Source organism: Enoplosus armatus, chromosome 9 (genome assembly GCF_043641665.1).
Source record: "Enoplosus armatus isolate fEnoArm2 chromosome 9, fEnoArm2.hap1, whole genome shotgun sequence".
NCBI lineage: Eukaryota > Metazoa > Chordata > Actinopteri > Centrarchiformes > Enoplosidae > Enoplosus > Enoplosus armatus.
The window spans coordinates 11,091,622-11,116,032 of record NC_092188.1 but is presented as its reverse complement, the minus strand read 5'-3'; the positions used below and the strand labels follow the sequence as shown (position 1 = coordinate 11,116,032).

General features: G+C 42.3%; 1 protein-coding gene across 1 annotated transcript in view; it reads right to left on the bottom strand.

Annotated features, from left to right (window-relative positions):
• Positions 1-24,411, bottom strand: part of itga10 (integrin, alpha 10) — a 25,995-nt gene extending 1,584 nt beyond the window's left edge. The window contains exons 1-23 of the mRNA XM_070912415.1: positions 24,360-24,411; positions 18,604-18,715; positions 18,398-18,507; positions 18,221-18,309; positions 14,405-14,519; positions 14,172-14,299; positions 13,394-13,542; positions 9,619-9,769; positions 6,886-7,051; positions 5,774-5,847; positions 5,546-5,690; positions 4,588-4,736; positions 4,288-4,431; positions 3,918-4,124; positions 3,699-3,829; positions 3,274-3,440; positions 2,988-3,130; positions 2,786-2,896; positions 2,591-2,676; positions 2,343-2,484; positions 2,141-2,233; positions 1,949-2,025; positions 84-173 (exon numbers count right to left, since the gene is read on the bottom strand). Of these exons, the coding sequence (XP_070768516.1) occupies positions 84-173; positions 1,949-2,025; positions 2,141-2,233; positions 2,343-2,484; positions 2,591-2,676; positions 2,786-2,896; positions 2,988-3,130; positions 3,274-3,440; positions 3,699-3,829; positions 3,918-4,124; positions 4,288-4,431; positions 4,588-4,736; positions 5,546-5,690; positions 5,774-5,847; positions 6,886-7,051; positions 9,619-9,769; positions 13,394-13,542; positions 14,172-14,299; positions 14,405-14,519; positions 18,221-18,309; positions 18,398-18,507; positions 18,604-18,715; positions 24,360-24,411 (2,831 nt within the window). The remainder of the gene's footprint in view (positions 1-83; positions 174-1,948; positions 2,026-2,140; positions 2,234-2,342; positions 2,485-2,590; positions 2,677-2,785; positions 2,897-2,987; positions 3,131-3,273; positions 3,441-3,698; positions 3,830-3,917; positions 4,125-4,287; positions 4,432-4,587; positions 4,737-5,545; positions 5,691-5,773; positions 5,848-6,885; positions 7,052-9,618; positions 9,770-13,393; positions 13,543-14,171; positions 14,300-14,404; positions 14,520-18,220; positions 18,310-18,397; positions 18,508-18,603; positions 18,716-24,359) is intronic.

The following is a 24,411-nucleotide window of genomic DNA, read 5'->3' as shown; positions in this document are numbered from 1 at the left end:
TGAATACAAAATGTTTTTAAAAAATCTAAAACATCAGATTGTTGAATAGAGTGTGCCGCACACACACACACACACACACACACCTGCTCACAAACAAGTCCGGTTCATACTGAACAAAACTCTGCAGCTGAACACTGTTGTCCCCCAAAGTGTCGTCTCGCTCCACACTGTCACTGTAAAAGAACCAGAGGGTTATACAGTGCATCCGGAAAGTATTCACGGCGCTTCACTTTTTCCACATTTTGTTATGTTACACCCTTATTCCAAAATGGATTAAATTAATTTTTTTCCTCAAAATTCTACACACAACACCCCATAATGACAATGTGAAAAAAGTTTTTTTGAAATTTTTGCAAATTTATTAAAAATAAAAAACTAAGAAATCACATGTACATAAGTATTCACAGCCTTTGCCATGAAGCTCAAAATTGAGCTCAGGTGCATCCTGTTTCCACTGATCATCCTTGAGATGTTTCTGCAGCTTATTTGGAGTCCACCTGTGGTAAATTCAGTTGATTGGACATGATTTGGAAAGGCACACACCTGTCTATATAAGGTCCGACAGTTGACAGTGCATGTCAGAGCACAAACCAAGCATGAAGTCAAAGGAATTGTCTGTAGACCTCCGAGACAGGATTGTCTCGAGGCACAAATCTGGGGAAGGTTACAGAAAAATTTCTGCTGCTTTGAAGGTCCCAATGAGCACAGTGGCCTCCATCATCCGTAAGTGGAAGAAGTTCGGAACCACCAGGACTCTTCCTAGAGCTGGCCGGCCATCTAAACTGAGTAATCGGGGGAGAAGGGCCTTAGTCAGGGAGGTGACCAAGAACCCGATGGTCACTCTGTCAGAGCTCCAGAGTTCCTCTGTGGAGAGAGGAGAACCTTCCAGAAGGACAACCATCTCTGCAGCAATCCACCAATCAGGCCTGTATGGTAGAGTGGCCAGACGGAAGCCACTCCTTAGTAAAAGGCACATAGCAGCCCGCCTGGAGTTTGCCAAAAGGCACCTGAAGGACTCTCAGACCATGAGAAACAAAATTCTCTGGTCTGATGAGACAAAGATTGAACTCTTTGGTGTGAATGCCAGGTGTCACGTTTGGAGGAAACCAGGCACCGCTCATCACCAGGCCAATACCATCCTTACAGTGAAGCATGGTGGTGGCAGCATCATGCTGTGGGGATGTTTTTCAGCGGCAGGAAGTGGGAGACTAGTCAGGATAGAGGGAAAGATGAATGCAGCAAAGTACAGAGACATCCTGGATGAAAACCTGCTCCAGAGCGCTCTTGACCTCAGACTGGGGCGACGGTTTATCTTTCAGCAGGACAACGACCCTAAGCACACAGCCAAGATATCAAAGGAGTGGCTTCAGGACAACTCTGTGAATGTCCTTGAGTGGCCCAGCCAGAGCCCAGACTTGAATCCGATTGAACATCTCTGGAGAGATCTGAAAATGGCTGTGCACCGACGCTTCCCATCCAACCTGATGGAGCTTGAGAGGTGCTGCAAAGAGGAATGGGTGAAACTGCCCAAAGATAGGTGTGCCAAGCTTGTGGCATCATATTCAAAAAGACTTGAGGCTGTAATTGCTGCCAAAGGTGCATCAACAAAGTATTGAGCAAAGGCTGTGAATACTTATGTACATGTGATTTCTCAGGTTTTTTATTTTTAATAAATTTGCAAAAATCTCAAACTTTTTTCACGTTGTCATTATGGGGTGTTGTGTGTAGAATTTTGAGGAAAAAAATGAATTTAATCCATTTTGGTATAAGGCTGCAACATAACAAAATGTGGAAAAAGTGAAGCGCTGTGAATACTTTCCGGATGCACTGTAGAAATGCAGGTGGTTTTCACAGAAGATGGTACACTTTGAATCTCTTGTTGTGGAAACAATATTGAGGTTTCCAGTATTTGTGAACTGCGTGGAGTATGCAGCACTTTAGTAGCTACCTGGCAGCATTAAGCTTCATCTGCACTCGACTGTGCAGAGATGTGCAGCTGAACTCAAACTCCAACATGAAGTTAACCTGCCAACAAAAGAGAGAACAGCCTGCTGAAATGACACATTTCACCTGGAGGAAGGGAAGTATGAGTGGGCTGAGTGGAGACAGTGATGGATCTATTTCCTCGGCATGGACTTACTTTTGACTGGGAGCGAAATACTGGATAGCTGACGTTACAGGAGTGGCTGTTGGCACCAAGCGCTGTACACTCAATCTTAAAGTGGGCATCCTCCTACACCAAAAGAAAAAAAAGTGAGAAACAGAAATTGTGCGTTAGTTAGTTTGTAGATCAGTCTAAATGTGTATGGTTAGACGTGGTGCAGTATATGTGTGCAGTTTACCCTAATGCTGAGGCTGGAGAAGTGCAGGTTGCGTGAATAGTGCAGCGTCAGGCTGGTGTTGTAGGCGTTTTCCAGTCTGTTCTGAAGCTGCACCTCCACCGCCAGACGCCTACGAGGGCTGCGAATCACATAAGGCTTCTGTCTGTGGAGAAAACACAATGAAAACTCACTGAAACAACTGAGTAGATATCTGATCTTGTCAAACTCACGGGGAAAGAGAAGGGAATATGAATATCTCAAATCAGTACCTTGTCCCAGAGATGTCCATATGAGCCTGCAGCACCAGGTCTGTGGTACACACATCATCCTCACCACAGTCTTTAAAGAACTGGATCTGGAGAGGTACAAGTGGAGAGGACAGCATGTTTGATGGAGAAAAGGGGGAGGAAATGTGATGCAGTAGGAAATCTAGTTATGACAACAGACAACGTTGTGCCACTCACAGATTTCTTGACAGTTGTTGGCCAGCCTTCATCCAACACTGGACCACTCTCTGTATCGTTGATCTTAAACCGCAGTGAGAAGCTAATCGGACGGATGTAATCTGCTGTGTCCTACAACAAAGACAGAAATAAATGTTACTGATGAAACAGAGTCCGAAGTTTTAATGTCAAACTTGTGGTTGATGTGTGCACAGACACTCACATAGACATGGAAGGGCAGTTTGTAGCAGAGAGTTTGTCCTGTGTGAACTTGGACTGCCAGCTGGGTCTGTCGGTGGGAGCTGTCGTCAAACAGCGCCCGCGCAGACAACTTCCTGTCGTCCAACATGGCCGACACCCACAGATCTGAGGAGAGAGCAGGCAATAGGGACAGATGGTGAGTGTTGGAAAATTCCCATTCTAATTATTTGTGTGCCTGGCCAATTCACAACACTTGCAGCCCTTAATTATAAGGATTAGAGAGGGTAAGTAAAAATAAAGTATTATACCAAAGCTGTTGCTGTGCGATCCCGGGGAGCGGGAGACGGTTGTGAAGCAGGCAGTGGCATTGAGACAGGCGGATTCTCTGCTTCCCCTCTGGCAGGTCTTCTGAATGACGTTGATGGAGTGCGGCTGGAAGGACAGACTCACATTGATCTGGACTATGCTTCGAGAGCTGGGGACAGGAGGGACAGTGGATGATGAAACAGGATTTAATTGTTAGCCATGCGACACCATAAAAATGTAAAGCAGATGACATGAATCCACATAAGAAATTAATATGGTTTATTTTCTTTAATGTGGAAACTAGCTGGCCATAGGCGATGCATTTAATGTGTTGTCTAGCTTCATTATGTCCCAGTGCGTGCAGCTATAAAATAAAATCTGTTCTGGCAATTCCCTCCCCTCCCTTCCAAACTCTGCCTCTACCCACCTGAGCAGCACAGCGTTGCCCTGTGCTCCCACTGCCAAGTCTATTAGCTCATCTCCATCCAAGTCCAACCGAGCACTCACACTGCGGCCAAAATACTTCAGGGAGGGGGAGATCGATGACCCTGAAATACGCTGAGAGGCAGAAACGAAAGCAGGAATGAGTTTTATTGAATCCTGAAATACACTAGTGAAAATGTAATTATAGGTAAATGACAAGTACCTGCTTATAATCGTGGATGATGTAAATACCGTATCCGTGGTAGACATAGATAGCCCCCCTGTGTTCATCCTCCAGCGGGGCTCCCACCAGCAGGTCAGTGAAGCCGTCATGGTTGAGGTCAGGAGCAGCTGCCAGTGCATAACCAAACCTGGCATCCTGGGACTTTTCATCTGACTTCAGAGTGCCATTAGATACAAACACCTCCTCCTGGGAGAAAAGAAAGAGGAGGGAAGGAAAATGGAAGAATGAAAAACAGATAGAATTATCAGTCTTTTGAGAACATTGTTATGGAAACCTAATTTGATGAATGTTGCGTTTTCTCATAATGATTACACAATAATCCATGAGGAGAAGAATGATGCTGTCTTACCCCACTGAGGGTGTAGATGTAGACTCTACCAGCCTCCTTGTTTCCTGAGCCGAGGTACATTGGAGCTGCGACAAGAAGGACATCAGTGATGCCATCCTGGTCGATATCCAGCCCACACACCTCACTGCCATAGTAAGATCCAATCTACAGACAGACACATGCCCTTTCAGTTTACTGCCAGAAGGTGGAGCTCTTTCTCTAATCTCTGAAAAATTAGATTCTTGCTATTTTCTGCTACAACAAATAAACAAATAAAAGTGACCGAAGGGAGAAGAGAGACTCATGAAGAGAGAGCGTTACCTGTTCTCCATTGAGGGCCTGTACAATGTTGACATCGCCCTCATTACTGAGTTCAAACAGGATGACTTTGCCTTTGTGTTTGAATCGAGGAGCCCCGGCTACATACAGCCTCCTCCAGTCACCAACTACCACAGATGACACTGTGTAACCTGGACACACAAATAAATACACATCATCCAACACTGCAGCCTTCAATACAGAGTTAAAGATTCATACTGGTGTTTCTTTCACCACAGTTGTTGACCAATTTGACAATGAAAATCAACTTGCAGAGAAACATGCTTGAGTTAAGTAATGTGTCACATGTTGTTGACCATGTATTTTTGTCAATGTTCACATCATGTTACATGTTCAAGGTCTTCAGCCTACTCTGGGGCAGTGTGTTTTTTATACACTGACATGTGTGATATGAGAGTTGGCTCCAGAACAGGAGTTCATTCACAAGTTATGTTTTAAGAAAATTAACCTGAAAGATAAACAATAAGCAAACAAAGATGTTTTGAAAAGGATCACATGAATTTTGGGGCTTATTACATTGAAAGAGGTTTCTGTTAAGTAGCCAGTCACAGCAGGTAACACTTCACACTCAGGGCTCCAAGTTCACTGTTGAGCAATTATTTTGTATGTGATATTAAATGGATTGTCTTTGGGTTTTGGACTGTTAGTCAAAACAAGGAATTTCAAGATGCCACCTTGGGACTTGTAACAAGATATTCTCACTATTTTCTGATATTTTATAGACAAAAAGATGAATCGATTAATCGAGAAAATAATCCTAATCAAATTATAACCAAACTAATTTGTAGGTGGCCCACAACTCATTTTTGTGCCTTGGCCCACATGCGGGTTAATTCGGCCCTGCAGCAAGTACTATGTTTCTCATGAATGAACCACCATAGAGGGCTTTTCAAATCAGTCCAAGCAATATCACACAATGATCTGTCATATGTGAGGGTACCTAAATAAGCAGCATGATTTTTGAGCTCCAGTGGAAACTCGCTTTCAAAAGCCTCTCTTGGCGGCATGATGCTTCCGTTGGTCCCTTCCTTCAACACTCCTCCATCCCAGTCGTAGGCGCCCACCATCCCAAACAGAATGCCATCCTAAAGAATGAAGAAGGGCGTGTATGAGGCACACAGATAAAACACATGCACTTCACATAAGGATGAACGGCTACCGGACATACATCCAGTGTGTGTGTGGAGAAGCCGATCTGAGACATCTCCATGTGGAACGAGCTCTCGTTGTAGCCCAGCGTGCCTGCAAGTGGGCAGAGACAGCAGGTCAGTATTCTCCATCGTCAGGTTTCTTTACACACATCTCCTCCCTTCCTTCCTCTCCCTCTCAGGATCTGATCTAGATGGCATCGTTAGCTCCCTCGCTCACCCTGAGGACCACAGGTCGCGGGCATGCCTCGCCCTTTCCTTTCCTCCTGTCCCTTCCTCTCTGATTTCCCTGAACATTTAAGGGTGGCATCGCTTTTCATCAGCCTTACTCTCAAGTTCCCACAACTGTTGTGATAGCTGCACACTTTCCTTTTCTTGCTTTCGCTGCAGGACTACTATTTATTTTCTCACATGAGCCCAATCCTCCTTCACTTTCTTCCACCCTCTTAAATATTCTTTCTCCACCTCTGTCTCATATTCTTGTATTTCATTCTTCCTCTTCTTCCTCAGACTCTACTTTCAGGTTTTCTATCCTCATGTTTGTTTCTTGACGTAACAATCAAATTGCTTAATCAAAATATGTTGTTAATCATGTGGTAATCCGACAGTGTCACTGTAAACACTGTGAATTACAAAGCAGGGAGTTTCAATATAATTCGGGTGTTGTACATCTTAAACCTTAAAAAAGGACATCAGATGATCCTATAATATATATACAAGAACTAAATGTTAAAGCAGGTGATAAAAATAACTAGCTAAAATAGGCATTGTTACTACATAATGTTGTATGTTAAAAATCCAATATTTGATAGTGATTATGTGATAATAGTTCCCCAAGAGATGAGTCACATAATATGACAAACTAAAGCTGTTAATTAAAGTTGGCTATACACATGATTTTTCTAGTTGACTTCAATAAATGTGTGCTTTGATGCAGAGAATATGTATAAAATAGAGTCAGCATTTGGATTTGGTCATTTCCCAGTATTAATACTACGTTATAATGACAACTCTTGTTCAGTTGGACAGTTGGACTATAAAACAACTATATATACACAGTATAGAGTAGAACTGCAACTTTCTTTCTATCCATCTTTCTTTCATCCACAGCCTCCTTCCCTGTATCACAAACCTTCCAGAGTGAAGATGCGATCACCCAGGGCATCCACAATGTCATTGAGCGCGGCTTCATCGGTCACATTGAAAAAGTATTTGTCGTCAGGGTCACTGGCGATGTACTTGATCTCAGTAATGAATGTCTCAGGGTCCTGCTGCCGGCGGATGTAATGACCCAGGACCTGGAACCCAGCGTGAGAGAAAGAGAGAAGGAAAAAAATACTTTCAAGAGAGAATATGGTAAATTAATAAGCAGATAACACAAGCGCAATAAAACATTGAGGGATTAAGCTGTATGCAGAGAAAGGGGGCGAGAAAAACAGAGAGCATAAACAGACTTTTTGGCATGTATGAGAACAATTACTTCTCCATGTTTCTGAGGGACAGTGAAGAAAGAAAGAGATGTGAAACAGGGTTCTCCACTGATCTTCCAGCAGTATGCAGCTGAATCAGGTGCTTCTCAGTTTGAGAACAGCAAACTTCCAAGGGAAAGAAAAGGGACTGGAGAATACTGATTGACGTTTCAACACTACTGTGTCTTCATCAGTCAAAAGAGAGATACCATTGAAGTCTGAGGAAAGAGAAGAGAGGGCCAGCTCCACCTTTGTGCACTCTAAAGTCGCACATAAGAAACATGGAACTGCAGGAACATAATGAAAATAAACACAGCATGTGTAATTTACTAGTAATTAAGCAATACCTAACGGCAACAAATTGACTGGAAAACATAAGGATGGAGGAAATGGTGGCCACCAGAGATTTGTAAATGAGGAGCACAGGCCTAGCTGCGAGGTGAAGAGATGACTGATGCAGAAGATATACTGTAGCAGTAGTGGCCCGTGGCTTAACGCCTGAAGTACAAATGAGAAAATTCCATAAGAGAAACCAAACCCAAGAATCTCCCCACTGTGACTCCAGCTGCCAAGCAAACTAAGGAAATCCTCTGTTTTCAAAGGGCAGGGGATGGAGAGGGGTGTAGTGTGTAACGTGAAGAGAGCCTACATGTAAATATGTACATTAAGATCTTATAGAGGCTGAGAAATTCCACTGAGGCTGCCAACTGCTGCCTGCTTTTACATAGTCATGAGCAAAGAAAGAGAAGAATAAAGAATAAGACAGAAAAGACAAAGTCTTTTTTCGGAAACACAATGGCATTTGAATATATGAATGAGTAAGTGTAAGTGTAGATACATGGCTCTGCGCAAACTGCTCTCCCAATAACACACACACTTCCAGCACTGATGTATAAAACACAGTTTTTAGTGACCGTGCTCTTGTTTTGAAAGCTCTGCCATCCCCTGTGAGCCATTTTCACTGCACACACACACATGCACACACACACACACACACACACACACACACACACACTCACAACTGACACACACATGCAGCAGCGCAGAGAGCGACATCAAAACATGGCTGCTGTTACAAGTAGTGCTTACCTGTCATCACTTTGACGTTTTGGGCAAACACTCGACCACAAAACCCTCCTCATCCTCTCTTGTTTTCTTTATCCAGGCTGCTTATACAATTTCTGCTCTACCCATACCTTGACTCTCTGTCTCTGTCTGTTTCCTTCTCTCAAATTAAACTTTTGTTGACCTAGCATTATGTTGTGCTCATGTCAGATAGAGATGTTATTTACGTAGCCCATGGTGATGTGAGCATAACAACACGTTTTAACACAATTCATGGTTTGCAAACCATTTTCCTCTCCCTGTTTTTTCTGAGATGGTCAGGATTTAGACCAAAGCCTAATATAACTTTATGTCAGCATTTTAAAGGGTCAGTTCACCCAAATAAAAGAACAACTTTATTGGGAGACTAAAGCCTTTCAGCATGAGGTCTTCATCAGGGTCATCTCTTGTCAGCTTTATGAACCAATGCTTTAAGGACAGAGATTCAGGAAGACACAGATGGACTTTTTAATGAGATCCCAGTGTGATAAAACAGCTGTTGCAGGACAAACCCTTATGAAAAGCTTTGCTCCGCTACGTGGAATTCAGCAAACCATAGTTTAAATGTGAATGTATTGCATTTTTATTACAGAAAATCTTCCAAACTGATTTTTAGCACAGCACAAACTACCCAAGCTGTATAATAATTTGAACATCAGGACTATCCAAACATACACACTGAACTTCTCCACCCATAGATGGTATATCTGATCTTCACGGTCTAGACATATTTCTATAGTGGCTCTTTACCACTGTTGGCTCATGTTCTCCTCCTCTGTGGTTCCAGTGGAGTCTGGAGGTTCCTCAGCTTCTCTTGTGGGGAAGGGAGGGTCTGCAACCAGTCCTCCCACTAGAGTCTGTCAGCCCCTCTGACATTAAGACCATGCCACCACTTAGTGTGTGTCTATGTGTTGAGGGGGTCGGGTGGGGCTGGGAAGGAAGAGTTTTTGTTCCCGCTCGGCTATTTTAGTACACCCAAGGGGTTCATTTGGCGATTTGGAGATGTTATTTTGGGGGAGTGATGGTGGTATTGTGTGGCTGCTTGAGGCTGTACATGGTGACCATACCGCTTTCACACAATATGTGAGGAATGTCAGGGATGCTCTACACACCCAATTGATAACATAAGCTAGGTTTGTGTGTTTCCCACAATAGTTGAACTCTTATCTTTGTAGAAAAAAGCTTCCGAATCAACATTTTGAGCATCAAATAAAACCCAGAAATTATGATTATTTTAGGTTTCAGGTTCTTAAAGCAGAGTGACCCATTGAGACTTGATGAGATGTACTCACAGCGATGGCATATCTGGTGATGTTTCTGTTCTCGCACTCCGTTAGAGCATCTGGTAGCTCCTCCCCGTCATGTGACTCTCCATCCGTCACTACGATCATCACCTTGGTGGCGCCCTCCCTTGCTCCACGCTCAGTACTGAACGCCTCCGTGCTACAAAGAAAGAAAGGACGGACTGAGATAAAGACTGTCATGCTAGTTTACTAAAACATCCAGCTGAATGATCTTGAATCAAGACAAAGATTGCAAAAAAGAAAGAGAATGAAAATAGAAGGAAAGTCCGAGGAGTGAAAGAGCCTGTGGGAGAAGGAGGATACCAGGGAGTATCAGTCACTTAGTTTCCTAAAATCTAAATTAAACATCCCCTATAAGATAACATACAATTTCAAGGGCTTCTCTGGTAGATTGAATAACCAGTAAAACACTCAGAAATTGGATTTAAGCTCCTTCCCATCAAGTCAGATATAAATGGTCCAAATCACAACTGGACCTTTCCACAACTGTATTAGTCATACTTGACACACATACATTAGCTGCCAGTTGACTCAAATTGGTCATCGCATGCAGTGTGCATGTGTCATTGCACACAGCGACCGCATCTGTGCATTCCCATCCGCTTGTGCCATGATACAGAGAGGAAACCTAAATGACAAACACACACGAACAGACCGAAGCCGCACCCTGTTTGTCTGCAGGAAACCTGTTCTCAGTGGGACCTGCTTCAAGCGTTGAATAGGGTTGGTAAGCCTCAGACCAACACACACACACACACACACACACACACTGGGCAGAATAGTCACTGCTAGTGAACTCAGTCATTTTCAGGCCCAACTCCAGCCCTTGCCTAAATATAACATCGTGGTCAGCCGCAAGAAACTCAGAGTTAAAAACAACCGTTTCCCCTATGCAGTCTGCAAATTACATAGGGTGCAGAGAGGGAGAGAAGAAAACAGAGGAGAGGAAGAAAAATAACGGAGAGGAACAAATACATGAGTAACAGACTGAGAAGATGAGAAAAGAAAGATGGCAGATAGATAGGTAAATAATAAGTCCGGAAAGAAAAACAATTGTTAAAGAAATGGGAGAGGAAGAGAAAAAACTAAGGAAAGTTACTGGAAAGGAGAGAAAGGGATCCAAATTAAGAGAATGAGAAAACATTGAAATGAAGCCAAATATTACAACAGAAGCGCAAATCCTGCTCTGATGTGGTATTGTGTGATGTATATAGTGAAATAAAATTGGGGGGAAGAGAGAAGATATATATATATAAAAGGGGGAATCAACGTGGGAGAGGAGAGAGAGAGAAACGAGTAGACAAGATCGATATAAACAGGTAAGAAGGGAAGGAAGAATGAAAAGGAAAAGACGAAAGCACAGAAAAATTAGGACGAAAGCAACGAGGAGGTTAGAAAGAGGGAAGGGGAGATGAAAGAGGAGAGAAAGTGAGTGGAGCTAATTGGGAGGCCTGGTTATATTTACAGCCCATTTTATGGAGTCACAGCAGTGTGGTAATGACATGGCACAGTGGTCTGCGAGTGTACTTTTGTGTGTGTGCGTGTGTGTGGGTGAGTGAGAGCGTCTCAGACGGGTGGAGCAATATAAAAATCAGAGGCTAATCCAATTGTAGAGGGCTGTTTGATGTTCATGCATCAGTCTGTCATCTACTGCATTCAAACTGTCCTCTGTGCTCTCCAGGTCAACATTACACCATGTATGCAGGTCCAAAGCAACTTTTTCCCTCCACACACATTGGGAGCAATTCGGGTGTCTTGCTCAAGGTTTTCCATTTAAAACTGTGTTAAGGCAGTTTGGTTAAAGCTGAGACTTTCAAACTATTAGTTCCACATATTGGGAATGTCGCTCTTCGGCTTTCTTGCCAAGATTTAGATGAGCAGATTGATACCACTCTCATGTCTGTATGGGTAAATATGAAGCTACAACCAGCAGCTATTAGCTTAGCTTACCATAAAGACTGGAAACAGCTAGCCTAGCTTTATCCAACTGTAACAAAATCTGCTTACCAGCACCTTCAAAGCTGACTAATTACCTCATTTGTTTAATCCATACAATGGTCTTTTTTCTTTGTTTTCCCCACTCATCACTACACTTTTATAGCATTTGTGTATCAAGTTACATACAGGAGAGTTAGTGAGTTTATTTCTAGTGACTTGGTTTAAGCTAACAATTAAGTCAAGTCCTCAAATTTGTGTCTGACTTGAGTCCAAGTCTCCAAGTTTACAGCTCTAATGTGAGTGTGTACTGATTGTCCCCACAAAAATAAAATCATCAAAAGCCTCCAGGGAGATATATTTAGGAGCTATGTTAGCTAAGTGCTTGGGCTTAAAGTTAAGTTTATAATAAGGACAAAGTTAGGGTAAAGGTTAAAGGTCAAACATGAAGGGAAGAGGGTTAAAGTTGAGGTGGGGGGGGGGCAAGGAATGAATGCAGTCAATGTCAGCCCTTGTAAGTATAGTAATACAATGTGTGTTTATGAATTTAAGTGTATGGTGTGAGCCCTTAATGTGTTCATCCGTGCATGTGTGTACTGTAAGTGTCTGTGTGTGTATTTTTACAGCTGCAGGAGCTCTACTTGGCTGACCAGGCCGAGTCAGGCTGTGCCACACCTGCAGCCGTGCTGAGCCAGCAGCCAACTAGTCCAGCTCAGCTAATCTCTCTGTTTTTCTAACCCGTCACTTTCTTGCCTCGTGCTAGCGCTGCTATCTGTCCATCTGTGTGTGAGTAGGAGTATGCATTTTTGTGTACGTTACCTTCTCTTGGTAAATCTGTAATTATTTAAAAAACTGTAACCTTGATTTGATTTCTTTACCTTAACACACACACTTGAGAAAACGTTAGTAAGTAACAAGTGAATAACAACTCCTATATTTCTTTTTTTGTTTATCTTTATCTTTTTTCTTTCACCATCTGATGGGGGTGGGGGGTGTAGTACTGTCTGGATTTCCCGTCACTGGTATTTTAATGCAACAGTTACACTATTTTACTGGCTCCATTTTCCAGTCACTGCTTTTCAACTACCTTTTAAATGTTCCTCCTAAACTTCTCCAACTTTTACCTTTAAATGCACCAGAAAACAGGAACTCTCCAATTACCTGTGTGCATGTGTGTGTGTAGCACCTCTTCAAGACACACATCCCAAAATGGAAGTGGTGGCCACATCAGGTCTGGGTGTGGTGCTCTATGTGGGTTTTACTTTAATAAAGCAGGAATTTTATTTTGAAAAGAAAGAGATATTTTAAGACTTAGAGGTTTTCATTTAGCCGCTGACCCTAAACCTATAGAGCTGTTTCTTTAGAGTTGGGTTACCAGCTTAAATACCTCCGACATACTTCTCCAACAACGCTGGCGAGAGTTGAGGATTTATCATAATTATGTGTGTGTTTGTCACTACGAGCGACTCCTTTTACATTACAGTGATTTGATCCATTGTTAAAATCAAAATATTGAATGGAGTAGCTTTAAGTACCCCATGTTACACAGTTTCATCTAATCCTTGTCTGATAGTTTGGTAAGCCATAAATCAAAAGCAGCCTGATGGGATCATACTGGAGCATATAATTAGAAAGAAGAACAGACTAGAAGAAAATAGACCTGATTGTCATTATAATTACAAATTATACAGTAATATATTTAGAGAAAAACCCTAGGAATGTTATACCAAAATCTAAACAGTCAGACAGTTTCCAGTCAGCCAGCCAAATCTACTGTTTTAGCACAATCAGCCAGTAAGAGTGAAGTAACAGTGATTGACAGGCCTACCAGGCCATGTGGATGGCATAAGCAGTGCGGGTCTCTCGTCCCTCCTGTCTGCTGATGTTCTTGGCGGCCTCCACCACCTCCTGTGTGGTCTGGTAGTCCTTCAGAGACCACTCGTGGACTGCTACCTCGCCATACTGCAGTATACCAACCTGAATGTGCACGCACACACACACACACACACACACACACACACACACACACACACACACACATATACAAACACATACACAAGTATTTCAGCAATGCCACATGTTCATGGTTGTGCTGGCACATAGTTGTGGAAAGCAACATCTGAGAGCTCTTGTTTCTGGGGTGAACTATCTCTTTAAGTACCAATCCTGTTCTGAAAGCAAACAGTGCACTTGGGGAATTTTTGAATTCATTCAAAAACCAGAGGTATTTCCTCTTCACCTCACATTGCCTGCTACCCCTTACCCCCCACCCTCCCTTTTCAAAACCCAGACCTCCTCTCACTCCTCTTGTTGTTTAGCCCCCCCCCGCCCCAACCTCCATTCCTCCCCAACCTCAAACTAGCTCGGCTCACGTCCCTTTACATTACTAAAGCAATTCATTCTGGTCATATTTGCCAAACTGGTTCTTTATATGTGTCACTCTATGCATGTTTTCCCTCAAGGGACGAGCTTGTCTTACTGTTCTGGGAAACAGCTAAGGGGTTCCAGAGGAGACTCACTCAAATTCAAACCCACAAGTTTCCATTACCAATGTAAATAATATGTATCGGCAGTGTGAGCAAATACACATCAACTTGCACTTTTACCTGCATCTGGTCTGAGCTGATGTGGAACTTGCTGAGGATGTTGCTGAGGAAGTTCTGGACCTCATACCAGGGGTAGATACTGTTGGAGCCATCCAGGACGATCACGATGTCCATGTATGTGGAGCACCCTGCCACATGTGAGAGTTTCAAAATATTTGGTTAGCTAAAGCGGGCCTGTGCAACATGGTTCTCTGCCTTAATGTGTGTGTGTGTATGTGCAAATATGTGGTTACTTTGCGCTGTTGGAGCGATGGTCTCTCTTGGCTCGAGGTCGTCGCTGACAGAGGCACAGATGCCGGTGCTGAACATAGACGTGCCACACTCCTGAGACCACAGAGGGGCACAAGCCTGCCAAACACACACATCTGTCTTACAGGTGAAGCAATTTCAGGAGCACCTACAGTCAATTTGAGTTGTTTATATTTTTAATTATTTGTGTTCCCCTCACAAGACGTGTAGGTGGTTTTTTGTTGTTATCAAAGGGTTTAAACACGTAGACAAATGTGGTCGAGTGAACAAAAGTCTAAATGAGGGCAGACGGGGAACAAAAAGTAAACAAGTCATGAGAGGGAATAAGTCATGGAAAAACTACAATAGTGTGGTTTGGGGGATAGAAAAAGGAGGGAGAGGCAGAGAGAGGGAGACTATTGTTGACATGTTGGCAGTCACTGTTGTCATGAGTGGTTTAACAGAGCTGGAACACCAGACCAGCGAAGCAATTTAAATCTGATTGTGTTAAATGTAGGGGGGTGAGAATGGGGTTGGGGGGGCATCATATAAAAATATTTCTGTCTTCAAAGCATCCCATTTATTTTCATACCGAGAGGGAGGAATAAGGGGGAGAGTGCGGAAAGAGGAGATAAAAGCCATGCATACAGAAGAGAGACAAAAGAGAGAGACTGAAAGTGGGGTGAAATGGGTGCAGAAGGAGGAAAAGAGAAACATCCTGGTTTTGCTTGCCCTGTCATTATGGACGGGTTTCTCCTCAGGCACACAGACAGGCAGAGAAGACGGGATGGAGAGAGGGATGAGAGAAAGGAAGGAGGGAGAAGTCGGAGAAAAGCGAGAGAGGTGCTATGGCTTTTGGAAGGTCTGTCATTAACAAAGGGCCGGAGACGCATTCCGATCCTGTTATAGACCTGACCACTGGGGTTAAGATAAACACACAAGGGGACACACACACACACACACACACACACACACACACACACACACACACACACACACATTAAATGGCGTTCATGAACTGTACACGACTCCACACCCGAATGAAGCAGTAAAAATCTGGCAGACACCAAAACACACAAACTCACATACACACACACACACACACACAGGAACATAGACATAGTAACTAACATACAAACACACGTACAAAACACACACTTGTGCTTGCTGGCCCTAGCGTGTTCTTCTGCAAGCCAGAAGCCTCAAAACTGGAGAAATCAGGATTGGAGAGCAACAGCAAGATGTGACTGAATGAGATATACAGTTAGGCCCAGAAATATTTGGACAGTGACACAAGTTTTGTTATTTTAGCTGTTTGCAAAAACTTATTCAGGATACAGTTATATAATCAATATGGGCTTAAAGTGCAGACTCTCAGCTGTAATTTGAGAGTATTCACATCCAAATTGGAGGAAGGGTTCGGGAATTACAGCTCTTTAATATGTAGCCGCCTCTTTTTCAAGGGACCAAAAGTAATTGGACAATTGACTCAGAAGGCTGCATGGGCTCGTCCCTCGTTAACCTGTCATCAATTAAGCAGTTAAAAGGTCTGGAGTTGATTCCAGGTGTGGCATTTGCATTTGGAAGCTGTTGCTGTGAACCCACGACATGAGGTCAAAGGAGCTCTCAATGGAAGTGAAACAGACCATCCTTAGGCTGAAAAAAAAGAAGAAATCCTACTAGTGCACTAGTGAGCTTGAGAACTCAAAAAGGCCTTGATGTCCACAGAAGACAACGGTGGTGGATGATCGCAGGATCCTTTCCATGGTGAAGAAAAACCCCTTCACAACATCCATCCAAGTGAAGAACACTCTCCAGGAAGTAGTGTATCAGTATCTAAGTCTACCATAAAGAGAAGACTTAATGAGAGTAAATACAGAGGGTTCACCACAAGGTGCAAACCATTAATCAGCCTCAAAAATAGAAAGGCCAGGTTAGACTTTGCCAAAAAATATCTGAAGAAGCCAGCCCAGTTCTGGAACAGCATTCTTTGGACAGATGAGACTAAGATCAACCTGTACCAGAATGATGGGAAGAAGAAAGTATGGAGAAGAATTGGAACAGCTCATGATCCAAAGCACACCACATCTTCTGTAAAACATGGTGGAGGCAGTGTGATGGCATGGGCATGCATGGCTTCCAGTGGCACTGGGTCACTAGTGTTTATTGATGATGTGACAGAAGAGAGAAGCAGCCGGATGAATTCTGAAGTGTATAGGGATATACTTTCTGCTCAGATTCAGCCAAATGCAGCAAAGTTGATTGCACAGTGCTTCACAGTACAGATGGACAATGACCTAAAACATACTGCGAAAGCAACCCAGGAGTTTTTTAAGGCAAAGAAGTGGAATATTCTGCAATGGCCGAGTCAATCACCAGATCTCAACCCGATCGAGCATGCACTTCACTTGCTCAAGACAAAACTTAAGGCAGAAAGACCCACAAACAAGCAATGACTGAAGACAGCTGCAGTAAAGGCCTGGCAAAGCATCACAAAGGAGGAAACCCAGCGTTTGGTGATGTCCATGGCTTCCAGACTTCAGGCAGTCATTGCCTGCAAAGGATTCTCAACACAGTATTAAAAATGGACATTTTACTTATGGTAATGTTAATTTGTCCAATTACTTTTGAGCCCCTGAAATGAGGAGACTTTGTATAAAAATGGTTACAATTCCTAAATGTTTCATAGGATATTTTTGTTCAACCTCTTGAATTAAACCTGAAAGTCTGCACTTCAATTGCATCTTGTTTCATTTCAAATCCTTGCAGAGCCCAAATCATGAAGATTGTGTCACTGTCCAAATATTTCTGGGCCTAACTGTAGATAGAATGAGGACTTGCACTTGACTGCTCTGAGATCTGACCTACTTGAGACTTGACTCCCTAGAAATTTGATTTTGACTTGAGAACAAAAACAACATTAGTCCCAAATTTGAACCTAGAGAATTTCCAGCTTTGCATAGCCCCACATCATGCCTAATTACAGTATTATGTCTATGCATTGAAATCATGTGTCAGTCCAGTCAGCCAACTCATGTGGAAGATATGAATTATTGTTTATTATATGAATGTAGTTTGTTAGATAAAATGAGCAATTTTTCACTATTTTCTGACATTTTATAAACTCGATTAACTGATAAAGCCAAAATATATATATTGATTGATAAACAGCAGCATTGGCAATAGTAGCAGCGGGTGACAGCATAGCTTTCAGGTGAGCAGCAGGTCTGGCAGCAAGAGAGTAAGCAGAGCACTGATAGCTCAATCAACGACATAATGAAAAGGGTGCATTGGATATACTGTATGTTGCAGTGAGAAGAGTAGTCAATGGTTACAGTGGTCTTGAGTTGACTACTTTAAGCAGCTCATAGGCTTCGCTTCATTTATGTAAAAAAATGTCAGATTTTAATTGTTATTATTCAGACCTGAAAGACTTGCACCTTGACTTAAAATTTGTTTCTAAAGACATTGACAGACTTGAGATTTGACTTAAGCTTGTCTCATTATATGCATGTATAACATGTATAATATACTGTATGTATAATATAATCCATGAACAAATGAAGACATTTGGATTCCATAAGCAAGTGATTAATCATGTGTTTGAATGTAAATGTGCATATGAATCTGCAAAAAGGTATCCAGGAAGTGGGGGTGAACCGCACATGGTCACATATAAACACCAACTGAGCTGATTCATTAAACCTCTGTCAAACAAACACAACCTGGTCTCACCACATCCCCTCAGGCTCCCACACACAACCTAAATGTCCACATAGCAAAAATAAAAAGTCTTGTTTCTCAGTGTTGAAACCACATACCAGGAAGCCATCAGGTGAGTCCGGAGTGAGCGTCATTCCCAGGTGAGAATTCCTCAGGTTTTTAGAAACGTTCTGGAGAGCAGCCTCACCTGAGACAGAGAGACAGACCAGTTTACTGGAGCATCTGGGTAACATGTAAACTTGAGTTGATCTGTTAAGGATATTTTTTTCTCTCACCTAGATTCACTTTGTGGCAGTTTGAGTTCTTCTCCTCTCCCACAATGCATTTGTACACATCTCCTTTCCTGTTGTTGGGTGGCCCGTCCCAGGGAGCCCCAACCAGCATCCTTCAAACAAAAACATCACCAGATATGCTCTTTGCGTAAGGAGAATGACACTTTAATTATACGTTTCTCTTTCTTTGTCTTTCAACACACACTTACGATTTCTCTCCGTCTGATTCATGTTGTAAAACAGAGAAGCCGAACAGAGCATCCTCTGGACCGGTGAAGATGCGCGGATTCTTTACATCTATGTTGAAACACTCACACAACCCTGAAAGACATAACAGAAGAGATTATTACACAGAGAAAGACAACAAGTTTTATATTTTTTTCTTTTAATTGGCATTCCCTTAACCTCTTAAACCTCACTGGCTGGTGGGTCAGTCATCACACACTCACACTGTTCAGTCAAACAGACCTTTATGTTAAATTCTAGTGAAGATCCCAAAGTTTTCCATATGAAATATTTCCATATGATAAAATGGTGCAGCCATAAAAAGACATGAACAATTGGGTTTAATTTAATGTCGCTCAATGTAAACATAATGTAGCTCAAATGAAGAGTTGGAACAAGGTGATAGAATAATAGAATATAGATGTGGTAGATGTTGGTCAGACAGTGTGATTATTTTTCCAACCTTAAAGTAACTTAAAGGGAAATAAAAGGGGAAACTTGAATGTTAAAGGAAAAGTTTGGCAATTTGGGATATATACTTATTTGCTTCTTGCAGAGGGTTAGATGAGAGGATTGATACCTCTCTATCTGTCCATTAAATATGAAGCTACAGACAGCAGCTAGCAAACATAGCTTAGCATGAAGACTGGAAACAAGGGGAAACTGCTAGCCTGGCTCTGTCCGAAGGTAACAAAATCTGCCTACCAGAACATCTAAAGCATCACATATATCTTGTTTGTTTAATCCGTACAAAGACCAAAGTGTAATAATGACAAATCTGCATCTTACGGGGGGTAATGTGCTGGACTACTTTCTACTAAGTTCATATTTATCACATGGACATGAGAGTGGTATCAGGCGCTAAGAATATGAGTTGACATAAACAATATTCATTAGTCGTTAAAATATGTGAAAAACATGCAAAACATGGAGCTGTACATCTACAGTGAAGAGTCAGATTATTATTTTTCCTCTTGGCCTTGGGGGAGGGGATTGGGGAGGGAGAAGGAGGGCTGAAAACGATGGATAAACAGAGTGACCAAAGGCAACCTCTGAGGAAAAAGGGAGTTCAGTCTGAGGGGAAAGAGGGAGAGGAGAGGGGGGAGAAGAGAAGAGGCAAGGCAGGGAAGGGTGTGGGTTAGAAAAACTATGGAGTATAGTAAGCTCCCTGTTATTACACACAAGCCTACCCTTCATACAACGAGAGAGAGGTGAGGGAGACACAGCGAAGACAGAGAGCAACAAGATGGTAGTTAGACAGTTCACTGAGTTGTGTGTAAACAGAAGCATGAAAACATGTTCCAACTGGCTAAATGAAAGACACACGTCTCATTTCTTCTTTTACAGTCTGGGGAAAGACTAAATATGTTTTTACAACACCAGAAAAAATATATAGATGGTGGAATAATACACACATAAAATGTTTCCTGTTATGCTAATCAGAGTGAAACTAAATGACCAAATGGTTTTTTAGAATCAGTTTTCAAAATAAATAAGATTATGAATTTAGGATTGATGACTCATTGGCAACACTACAGATATTCACATTAGTGATCATTCATCAGGGTGTCTGAGGGTGTTTCTGATTTCTTTACATATAGTCAATATATGATTACAATAATTTATTTCATAATAGTTTTTACCAAATAAAATATTTACTTTCAATGGATAACAAGACTGAGAGTCTACAGCCATGCTAGCAGCTCTGTGAGGCTGTACCTAGACACAGCAGTGCTTTGAGCTAAATGCTAAGCATGCTAGCAAGCATGTATTAGGTTTACTGTGTATACCGTATTAGTTTAGGGTGTTAGTATGCTAACATTTGCTAATTAGCACTAAACACAAAGTTCAGCTGAGGCTAATGGGAAAGTCATAAAAGAAAGTATTGGATAAAATAAATTTTGACCTGATTAAGGCACTAGGGGAAATGTCGGGATCACCGGTCATTAGGACTCATTCTCTGGGCGTCATGACCGCAGTGTTTGCTGATGTTGTCAGTGGCTGACAGGAAAAAAACTCTCCTTGCTACTTCATATGGATACACAATTCCACTTAAATTAAAGAGCATCATTGTGTAGTATTTGTAGTTCAGTCTCAGAAACACTATGCTACTCTTGACAATTGGTATTTAAATTGTCCCACTTCGGTATCGACTGTATATTATTTGTAGGCCTGAAAAGCAGGGTGTGTTGGATGCGTTTTGTCAAAATAAATTTGACTTGACATGTCATTTAGCAGCATCTGAGGGCATCTACAGTAACTCTCCTACTGTACATAACTCACTGATATCACCGGAGAAAAGTAGTCCAGGATGGGGAACAAGACCAGAACACTGCAGCTATGATTATACACCAGCTACTGATACACTTATATACAGATACTTCCCCACAAATACACATTGACACACACAGACAGTTACCTCAGCCAGGCCAATCAGAGGGGGATTCCACTTGGTTTGGAGAGGGAAACTAGATACGTTCACTGTTTCTCTGCTGCTGCCTTTCTCACACACTGTGGTTTCTTCTACCTGCTCTTTCATTTTCTCTTTCGCACAGATGTTTTTTTCTGTAATGTCATTGCATTTTCAATTTCTTCTTTTCCTTGTACCCGGTTTTGTCTCAACAACTATTGGATGAATTGCCATGAAATTTGGTACACACATTCATGTTCCCCTTGGGATGAGCTGTAATAACTTTTCATCAAGCGCCATGATCAGGTCTAATACTTTGGTTTACGACCAAACACCTGCAAAACTAACGAGAATCCCATCAGCAGAATCTCGTTTGTGGCTGCTAATTGGCAAATATTATCATGCTATCATGCTAAACTAAGATGGTGAACATGGTAAACATTATATACCTACTTAGCATTGTCACTGTGAACATGTTAGCGTGCCAACACTAGCATTTAGCTTAAAGCACTACCGTGCCTTCGTAGAGCCATACAGAGCTGCTAGTGTAGTTATAGACTGTGTGAGCTTCCAATATTTCAATGTCCAACGTCTCCAGTGACTTTGATGAAATTCAGCCATCTATCTGATTCTACACAGATGTTTAATACACTTCACTAATGGGAATATGCGTAGGCAAGGACAGAGTTATTCCACAATACCTAACCTTCTGTTTTCATGGGCAGAATGAACAAAAACCTTTCTATCCAGCCTTGTTACAAGTTACTCTCCCACAGCACATCTTATACACAGTGTAGTAAAATGTTTCTGTCCTTTCTTGTGGCGACATCACCGACCCTCTCCAATTCCAAATGTCTTTCCACAACAAACCAGGCCTCTGGTAACAACCCCTGCTACTGATTTTCTCCGTCATCCTCCTATTTCACTCATTCTCTCATAAACCCTAAATTGCTCCTTTCTTTTACCCCCTCTCCTATAACACACACACACACACACACACAAACACACTGTAACTCTACCACAAGGCCCCCTCTCCCTTCCCAACTTCTCTGACTCCCACAAAATTGTACCATCATTCCCTGTTTTCCCTGTCCTGTCCTCCCTCCTCTGGATCCATTTTCATTTGAGTTTATATATGACACTGTACCGCAGCCTGTCTGAGCACCCATCGCCATGACAACTGGCAGTAAACATTTATCAAGCCAAACTGGGTCCAGATTCTCTCAACCACACGTTCGGCTCTGGGCTGCTACTGAATGTGTATGGTTGTGATTGATGTGTGGTTGTGTAGTATATGTATATGTATACGTGTATGTGTGTGTGTGTGTGTGTGTGCACATGTTGAGGAACAGAAACTGAACTTGACCCTTCAATGTTTTGGATACTATAGACATGCCAGCACTTATAGCAGCATGCAGAGACGTTGATGCATGTTGTTTAATTGGACTAACATATTTAAGTTTCCCTCTCTCCTTTGTCTCTTTAATTTACATCCCTGACTTATAGCACCTCTGTGAAATGTCCTGCAGTAGAGATGTCTGCTCAACTGTCTGTTTCTATCATCTTTATTCAAGAGACTCATAATGTTTCCCATGCATCCCCCTCCTTCACCTCTTCTCACCCTCATTCACAGATTTTCTCTCCATTATCTCCATCGTGTTCTGTTCTCATCTCTGTCACCCTCTCGTGGGGAATGGGGGTGGAAGAAGAGGGGGAGTAGGAATGAAAGTCAGCGAATGATAGGAGAGTGAAAAAACACAAGAAGATAGCTGGGAGAATAATAGGGAGAAAATTTATGAATGACTGGTGAAACTGAGTTAAACACACACGCACACGCACACCTGTGTTCGACATCTCAGTAAAGCATAACAGAGTGTAACAGACATGGGATGCCTGCTGGCCGCATCAGGGGAGCTCTGCTTAAACCATTAACATTACACACATACTCACTCACCTACATGCTCATGTATGACACATGCTCAAGCTAGAAAACTCACACACATGCAACAACTCTTACACTAACATCACATAAGCTGCAGTACAAATTAAATCAAAGGTTACACAGTAAAGAAAAAACCTAACCACAATTATAATTAAGTGTGTGTACATGTGCGTATAAGTATGTGGTGTGAAAGACCTTCATTCCTCGGCTTCTGAATGAAAAGTATTTTGCATAGCGTAAAAACTGGCTGCATGGATAATCATTCTTCAGTCAACATGTTCAATTTGGCATATATGCCAACATCTGAATCTATACACTAACTTCAGAGACTGTGTGTGTGAGATTCAGAGCAGGTACAAACTTAACATGCCTTGCACAATGTAATATCTCAGCCTATGGATCTCCTTTTGCGTCACGCTGCATGCTATAATGCAGCAATTAAACTGCTGCTTATCAGCTGCCTAAACACTTAGTTTTGGTAGACAACAACGGTCTTTTTCTTCTGTTTCTTGCTGGGGAGCAGTATTGGCTCAATGAGGTGTGTGAGGCTGCTCTGCCACAGCGAACATGAGTGCAGGAGGGAAGCTGATGTTCATGCTCCATGGAGAAAACGCACATGGCATAGACGCCTTTAGACATCGAGTCTAGGCGATGGGAATGGCTGATACGGCCGGTGAGGTCAAGTTACACAGCTGCCAGGGTCAGAGGGTGTCAGCTGTAAGAGGAGATGAACCAGTAACCTTTTGGCAGAGGACACATGCAAATATCTCTGATTGCTCCAAACATCTTCTGGTGGAGGCCTCCAATGAGTATGAAATATTTCCTCAGTACTGACATAAATAATAAATTTACAAAAGGATCAGACTTTGAACCAGGAACCTGGTTACTTCGTTGGACTCATGCGCAACTTCCTATACCTTTGATCTGTTTGGCAAATGGAGTGTGGCCATATGTTTTAATGTGCCTGCCTCCCTACTCTCCTGCACACAATCATGTTAGGAATGCCTTCATGGTCAGCCACTTACTGTCACAAAGAACAAAGTTCTTTGGGACTCCGGGAGGCACTGTGACACAATTATTCACACATGTTGTGGAGGTTAATGACCATATCACCCAGTGAGACAGTGCTGGAGGACAGGACAGAGCAACTGGGAAGTGAAGAGGCATCAATCATGGACAAGAGGTTGATTTCCTATTGTTCTCCAAAGTTCACAATTTAGCTTTAACAGCAGTGACTGAATAATTTCCCCTCCTGTTCAGATTGCAATGATCCTTAAGCAGTTGCATCTTATTTTAAAAAGAGCAAATTAAGGTAAAAACAAAATTTTAAGTTATAAGTCGAAATATGATAATAATAATAAAAAAAAAGACTATAAAGCAGTTCTTACCTTTAAGAAGGAGGATCAACTCCAGGCACAACAGGTATTTATGCAGCTCCAT